This window comes from Nicotiana sylvestris, chromosome 12, assembly GCF_000393655.2.
Source record: "Nicotiana sylvestris chromosome 12, ASM39365v2, whole genome shotgun sequence".
Lineage (NCBI taxonomy): Eukaryota > Viridiplantae > Streptophyta > Magnoliopsida > Solanales > Solanaceae > Nicotiana > Nicotiana sylvestris.
The window spans coordinates 2,393,747-2,401,911 of record NC_091068.1 but is presented as its reverse complement, the minus strand read 5'-3'; the positions used below and the strand labels follow the sequence as shown (position 1 = coordinate 2,401,911).

Here is an 8,165-nt window from a genome sequence, read left to right as displayed (position 1 = left end):
CATGAATTCTAATAACTAATTATTACTTCGCCAATATATATCATTATTGTCCAATTTACCAGGCTTATTGGCCCAGGAAAGAATCTCGCCTTTTAATAAATCAAAACAATAAATGACACACACAACTAATAATAATTATATCAAGATTAAGAGTATAAGTACATTGAATGGACTAGAGAAATTATTTTATTAAGTCAGTATAAAGTACTTATCTCTACTTGATTCATTCAATACATACAAAATGTACTAGTACAAGAAGTTAGAATTAAATCATTTCTATATTCAAGATAAATTACATTTAATTTAGTGCTACAACTATTCCGATGGCTTGTCCAATTCCATCATTAGATTGTGAACATAAATGACTTATAAAAACCGATAATTTAATCTTCCATGTATAAGTTAAACTCTATACACTAAATCATCTACTATATAAGCAACGAACACACAGACAAATAAATGATCTATTTAAAACAAAACTTTATTAACTTGAATAAATAAATAAATAATTGTTCCATAAAAATACTATAACATACGTATGGTTTATAATATATCCTAACAATAACTACATATAATCGTCCATAAGAAATACTATTAGAAACCAGAAAAATATGACAAATACATCAAAAATATATTATCCTCTATATAAGGAGTGTGTTTTATTTAATGGGCAAAATATATAAAGTATTGATGATCCAAAGAAGAAAAAGTCATACATATTATCCCAATGTCCTAGGGTATAGCACATTACATTTGACTTCTCCAAACTTTCACAAATCTCAACCATTCTTCTCTTCTTCTTCTCACTGCCCACTTTCTCTTCTCAATAGAAAAAAATGCTCTTTCTATTAATCCCACAATATGTAATTAAAACGTCAAGATTAATCTCTTTAATTATATGTAATGAATCTCTTTAAATTTCAGTCTTTAGTTTGAAGTTTCTGTCATTAACAAAAGAAGAAAAACACAAAATGGGCAAAGCATCCAAATGGTTCAAAGCATTTCTCGGGTTCAAGAAAACTGACTCTTCTTCTTCTTCTTCTTTGTTACACAAAAAACCAAGTCCAAACCCATCACTAACCACTAAAAAGAAACGCAGTAACTTTAAATCCTACAGAGATAATGATTTTCAGCAGCCCCACTATGATCAATATGGTGTCTCCACGTCAGTTTGCGGTAGAAATGACGTTGTGAGAGCAGAGACGGATTCAAGATTTAAATTTGGTAAGTTTAACCTTTTATATGTATCATTATGAGTTCAAAATTTAATATTTTTCTGTAATATTTTAGTGATTATTAGCGTATTTTCTTTTAATTATTATACGTGATACTATTTCGTTATAAATTCATTTCGAAAAGAATATATATACATACAAGGGCGGATTTAGGGGTGCGGAAGGGTGTTTACCTGAACCCATGTTGCCGAAAAATTACACTGTAATACAAAATCTATTTTTTACCTCTATATATAATATGTTTTGAATCCCTATGACACAGCTCACAAGCATAGCTTAGTGATCAAGGGTTCAAAATTTATATTTTATATATATATATATATATAGTCGAGTTCAATTCAAGGTGCACCTTGATTTTTTCTTTTCCAGATAGCTTTTTCTGAAGCTATATGTAAAGAAAAGTGCGTAAACAGTACTAGTTAAGTTAAACATTAGATTATATGATAAATAAGTATGCCTTTGTGCAGTGGACCCCACCAACAGCCCCGTCACGGTAGAAGAGGTGGTGGAGTTGACAGCAAGTAGCGGTGGTCCAGCAGCGGTGACGACGTGGAACGGTGTCGTTTTAGGTCGTGAAGAATGGGCTGCCGTCGTGATACAGTCACATTTCCGAGCTTATCTGGTTAGTTAATAGAGTCCTCTCTTTGTTTCATTTCACGTCAAATAATGATTTTTTTTACTATAAGTTTGTCAAAATATTTTTCTCGTTCTTTTAAATATATAAATTTTATTTAAAATATTTATGCTCAAATCACATTGGAAATTAAATTATAATTTGAGCCTCGTGTCTTGAACATTTTCATATAAAATGAATTTTCCTTTTCCATTTTGTGATTTCCACCAATAATTCTTGATAGAAACAATTTACTCGTAATTTGTAAAAGGACGGTGAAAAAGGTGTAGAAGGTTTTGTTACAATTGGGGCAAAGAATTTGGACATTTCACTAGTATTCATGGACAATTAATTAATAACACGATCAATTCCTTTTTTTTTTACTTTCCATCCGGCGTCCGATATCTGCGTTAAGGTCCGACTAAATTTAAATTCGCGTCAAAATATTCAACTCTTACGACTAACATTCTTATGTAATAATTAGTGGATTTACAGAAACATAATATTAATGGGGCCAGAGTCAATTAACAGTCAATGAAATAGAACGAAAATCATGAGAGATTATGGTTTAAATTCCGACAAAGAAAGAAAAAAAAACTATATGCCTTTTTTTCTTTACTTTAGCCGTGATGAGCAGAATTATCCGATAAATAGTTGATCTGTGCAAATTTTGGCACGTGCAAATTTTGTTATAATATTGTTTTTCTTAAAATTATCTTTTGGGAGTTGGGTTGTTGGGGTAGGGTGTTGGGGGTTGTGGGGTGGGGGTGGGGGTGGAGGTGGGGGGTTTTCTTGTGTGAAATGTATATAGAAAAGAGGAATGTGGACTAGTTTGGACCCGAGTGGACCTAAATATCTAAAACTAGAAAATTTTGTGGTCGGTGCAGAGTTTTCGAGTTTCGTTCATTAATCCACTTAGCCTTTCTTATAGACGACCACAACAACAACTCAGTGTAATTTCACTAGTGGGGTCTGGGGAGGGTAGTGTGTACGCAGACCTTACCCCTACCCCGAAGGAGTAGAGAGGCTATTTCCGAAAGACTCTCGGCTCAATAAGACAAAAGGACAAAAGAAAACAATATTAGTAACTCCACAGAAACAATATGAAAGAAATACATATATATATATAGGGAGTTAACTCATATTTCCTCCTATACATTCAAGTTATTTTTTAGTTGTTTTCATGCATATTAAGAAATTTATATTTTAGCATTAATTAATAATGTAATTGACTACACTAATCTTAATTTGTTCATTGACAATACAACAAATACTCCTAGGCTCTTTACCCAAGGGCAACTTTATGAAAAAAAAGAGTTAATTCTTTCTTGATATTTAAAAAAAATCAAATATTGTGGACCATAAAAGAAAAGACCAAAAATCAATTAAAGTGGACCGAAGAGAGTATACATTAATTGTGTAATAAATTTTGCGGTTTAGCTTGCTATAGTGCAAGTTATCTACCTTATTTTTTAGGTTGTTAATTTTATTTACTATCAATAATACGTGAGACAATAGAATTTTTGTGAATATGTAAAAGTTATATAAACTCTTTCATATTTTTTTCTTTCGTAGTATGTTGTACATGAAAATACTTTCAGCATCTGGTATTTATATCAAATAATTATGCTATTTGTTTGATGTAAACATCAGATGCGAGTAAGTTTTAACCCGGTTTAGAACATTTATGCAATTTGGCAAGTAATGCTAGAAGCTGTACAAAGCTCACATGGGACTGTTTTTGATGATCCTATTTAATGTTACACGAATTTGGCAATTGGTACTCTTTTGTTGCTTTTAAACTAGCTTCACTCTTATTATATATGGTGCTTCTTTATCATAGAAAAAGAATCAAAACAAAGAGTAAATGAAAAGTTGTGTAGTTTGATCAAAAGTACAGAAGCAACAAATTAAATTTATTCACATCCGGTGTTTATATCAAATTACATTAATACTACAGTTAAGTAATAGATTAAGATAAGTATGTAGTAATTAATCATGATAAGTAATAAACCCGTATTTAAAAAATAAATAACATGTATTCATTGATTTGGTATAAATATCGAGTACGAAAATTTTAATGGACCACTTTGTTGAATTTGAATATAAGAATTACCTATAAGTATGTGTCTCAAGTTGATAATACAAAGACATTGGTCAAGGTTTTGGTGAATGGTCATCTGTCCTAATTTTCTGAAAATGTCAAACGTAGACTTTAGAAAAGTGTGAAAATGAATTATTAGGGCGCCTATCACTTTTGAAAAAATTTCATGTTTTTTTGTTCCAAGTTCCATAGAAAATTATCCATCTAAAACAACTTCATTTCTTTTTGGAATTTAGTGTTTTTTCTTGACACAACCTGATTTTTGATACTCCATTTTTTACATTCTTGAGCCAAGGGTCTTTCGGAAACAGCCTCTCTACCTTCATAAGTAGGGGTAAGGTCTGCGTACACACTACCTTCTCCAGACCCTACTTGTTAATTCCACTGGGTTGTTGATGTTGTTGTTGTTGTTGTTGTTGTTACAACCTGATTCTTGAATTTCATGTCACTTGACATTATACTAAGCCACCAGTGCAGGGGCGAACCTAGAATGTGTTTCTGTATTTTTAATCTGAACTCATTGCTTTCGCCTTTCTGTTCAAACTACGTATAGAAACGTAAAAAACATTAAAATGCTTACAAATAATAAAATCACTCATTCTAAATTCACTAGCTCTAAATCCTGTATTCACAACTACAGTAATGAGTAAGCAACTCCCACTTTCAACCGAGAGGTTGTGAGTTCGAGTCTCCCCAAGAGCAAGGTGGGAAGTTCTTGGAGAGAAGGATGCTGGGGGTCTATTTGGAAACAGTCTCTCTACCCTAGGGTAGGGGTAAGGTCTGCGTACACACTACCCTCCCCAGACCCCACTAAGTGGGATTATACTGGGTTGTTGTTGTTGTTGTTGTTGTTGTAGTAATGATACTTGATTGTACGACTAATTAGTTTAATGATTTTCTATTTTGTGTTTAAATTTGAAGTCAAGGAGAGCATTAAGGGCATTGAAGGGACTTGTGAAGCTTCAAGCATTAGTAAGAGGTCATATTGTGAGGAAGCAAACTGCTGATATGCTAAGGCGTATGCATGTACTGATAAGAGCTCAGTCGAGAGCTCGTGCTGGACGATCTCAGGTTTCTGAATCGCCTCATTTTAGCGCCAAGTCTATTCAATTTCTTCATCATGTAAGTAAAATATCACCTTTCCCTCCATTTTCAAATTTGAAAAGAAGCTTGAAAATAAGTTAATTAGTAACAAGTTGTAGTAATTGTCAACTAATTGAGGTAAATTATTTAGTTTTACAAAGATTTTGTCCTAGTTTAACAATTGTTTTTTTTTTTTTGAATCTTGGTGTATAGGGTCCTGCAACTCCTGATAAATTCGAGCATGTTATTCGTGCAAGGAGCATGAAGAATGATGAAATGTTTATGCTCAAGGTATTGGCCAGATATTTTATACTCTAGAAGATGCATTATACCTAGGAAAAATGGTCGAAAATATCTCTCTTTACCCTCCGTTATACTTTGACGTCGTTCATAATGTTGTTGTTAGCAAATCGTCTCGTATTTGCCAATAACCCTAACAAAGTTCCAACTTGAAGTATAACTGAAGATAATTTTAGACTAGAGTGATGACTAGAGAGATAAGTTTGGACCTTTTTAGTGATGTATTTTGACACGTGGAATCCAACCAATCCATGATAGAGCAGTGTTACGGTAAAGGGCAAGTACGAAACGACTTGCTAATAACAAGGATATGAATGACCCTAAAATATAAAGGCACATATGCTAGACCTGATGTGAATTACTTCTTCGAGCCGAGGGTCTATCGAAAACAAGCTCTCTATCTCTGCGAGGTAGAGGCAAGGTCTGCATACACATTACCCTTCCCGGACCTCACACTGTGGGAATATACTCTGCGTGTTGTTGTTGTTGTTGTATTTCATATGCTAGAGAGGTAAATTTGGATGTTTTCCTCATTATCTATTTGCACAAACTTATGCTTAACATAAAATGGTATTAATGCAGAGGAATTCTTCAAACCATATGGGCTGCAGAATGGATATTGGAAATCCATATGTTACTTCCACACATAGGAATCTCTTCTATTCATCTGATCTTAGCTTAAATTCAGACCAATTAAGTTATAGCTTGGATGAAACATGTTTCTCTTCTGCTGATAATAGCCCACAACTTCACTCATCATCATCGAAATATGCTCGTTCGAGGCGAGGACCATTTACGCCAACTAAGAGTACCGATGGTACAAGAAGCTACTCGAGTAATCATCCAAACTACATGTCTTACACCGAGGCAGCTAAGGCAAAGACGCGATCAATAAGTGCACCAAAACTAAGACCTCAGTATGATATGTCAAACTCAACAAAGATATACTCAAGATCTAACTTGCAAAATAGTTCTAATTTTTCTACCAACTTCACTAGCAAAGGCGTGTATCCGGGCTCTGGTCGATTGGACAGACATGGAATGCCTGTTAGAGGAGATTCGGATGAGTTTAGCCGTGGTTTTTTGCACATATATTAAGATGATTTAAGTTCAAGTTTGCAGATTGAGTTTCAAAAGTGTTTAACATGCTAACATATATATATGTATCTAGTTCTGAATGTTTAGAAGGAGAGCCTGGAGTAACGGTAAAGTTGTCTTTGTGTGACCTATAGGTCACGGGTTCGAGCCGTGGAATCAGCCATTGATGCTTGCATCAGGGTAGACTACCTATATCACACCCTCTTGATGTGCGGCCATTTCCCTGACTCTGTGTAAATGCGTGATGCTTTGTGTATCAGGCCCGTTAGTTCTGAATGTTTAATGTCCTGAACCTGCATTTTCCTTTGTGTTAGAAATATAATTACTGAACTGATATGAATCACTTTGTGTCTGGTTTTGATTAACTATAAAGAATGTAGTCATTGTTAAATCCATAAATTTGTATAAGTCAACAATGTATATCAAATAGTTTCAAAATTAGTACTTAATACATAACTAAAACTGAAAGAGATTAAATGGGAGGAAAGGGAAGAAGAGAAAAAAAGGCAACAATCTAATAACACTTTTTTTTTTAACCTTTTCGGAGTACGATGGTTAAATTGACTATATTTCAATGTGAATTTGGACATAGATTCTTTATGTTTTTTAAAATAAAATATACATATTTAGAAACTAAATAAAAAATACCATATGTTACAATAATTAACAATTCAAAAAATTTAAAAACTATTTGCAAAAATATGGCCAAAGAAAATCTTGTTTGACTTCCAAAATAGTAATAGATTCATTCTTTTTTAAACAAAGGAATTACAAGATAAATAACATCTGTTGTCCTAGGAGAAGTGTCACGTCACCTCTGTATAAACCAGAATTATTTAGACACATAAATAGTTGGCTCCTGCTGATACAAGCAAAACTTCTTGTGTATAGTGGTAAAAATGGTTCAAAGATGGCTTCAGACTACTGGCAAATGCTTCATCCATTTCAGTTTATGTCATACTTTTTTCGGTCTATAATAAGTGACTTTTTGACCTTTGACATACCCCTTAAGAAAATACTAACTCTGAGAGAAAAAAAAGAAGATATACTGACTAAATTACCCTTAATTAAAATTTGCATATTGTTACCTTGACACGTTGGGATATGTAAATAAGGGGCAAATTTTGGAGAAATAAAATTAATTCCGTCTTGATTATGTAAAATAACACTTATATAAAAAGGTCGTAAGATCACTTATTTGAGTACTATTTTCTAATTAGTCTACTCCAATAAGAACATACTTCTATATTTGGAAACAATTAATTTTACACTTTCTACTCGAATAAGAACATACTTCAATTTCTTTCTTAAATTAGAATGGAAGGAGCACTTAAGATTGTATGCATGATTAAAATAAGAAAATGAGTTCAATAAGAACCAAACAGGTTTCGTGGTGTAGTTGGTTATCACGTCAGTCTAACACACTGAAGGTCTCCGGTTCGAGTCCGGGCGAAGCCACTTCTATTTTTATTTCCCCTTTCTATTTTTTGGCAGAGAACCATGTGATGAATTTCATCTTTAATTTTTTTATGACTTCATTTTGTACCTTTAATTTATTGTCTGCTATTCTTTGTAAAATTGAGCTCATTTCTTTTGAAAACCTGAAACGTATTAAGAGGTAGAGGGCGACCTAAGAAGTATTGGGGAGAGGTGATCAGACAGGACATGACGCGACTTAGGATTACTGAGGACTTGGCCCTTGACAGAGAATTATGGAGGTCGAGCATTAAGG

The 8,165-nt window shown here is 33.2% G+C and overlaps 1 protein-coding gene and 1 non-coding gene across 2 annotated transcripts; both read left to right on the top strand.

The window, feature by feature from the left end:
* Positions 1-731: 731 nt before the first annotated feature.
* Positions 732-6,513, top strand: LOC104214655 (protein IQ-DOMAIN 22-like). Its single transcript, XM_009764353.2, has 5 exons — positions 732-1,224; positions 1,703-1,857; positions 4,874-5,074; positions 5,249-5,326; positions 5,918-6,513. The coding sequence occupies exons 1-5, from the start codon at positions 972-974 to the stop codon at positions 6,431-6,433; spliced, it is 1,203 nt and encodes a 400-aa protein (XP_009762655.1). The 5' UTR covers positions 732-971; the 3' UTR covers positions 6,434-6,513.
* A 1,304-nt stretch (positions 6,514-7,817) lies between these two features.
* On the top strand, positions 7,818-7,891 carry TRNAV-AAC (transfer RNA valine (anticodon AAC)). Its single transcript has one exon. It is a non-coding gene; the product is annotated as a tRNA-Val (tRNA).
* The last annotated feature ends 274 nt before the right edge of the window (positions 7,892-8,165 follow it).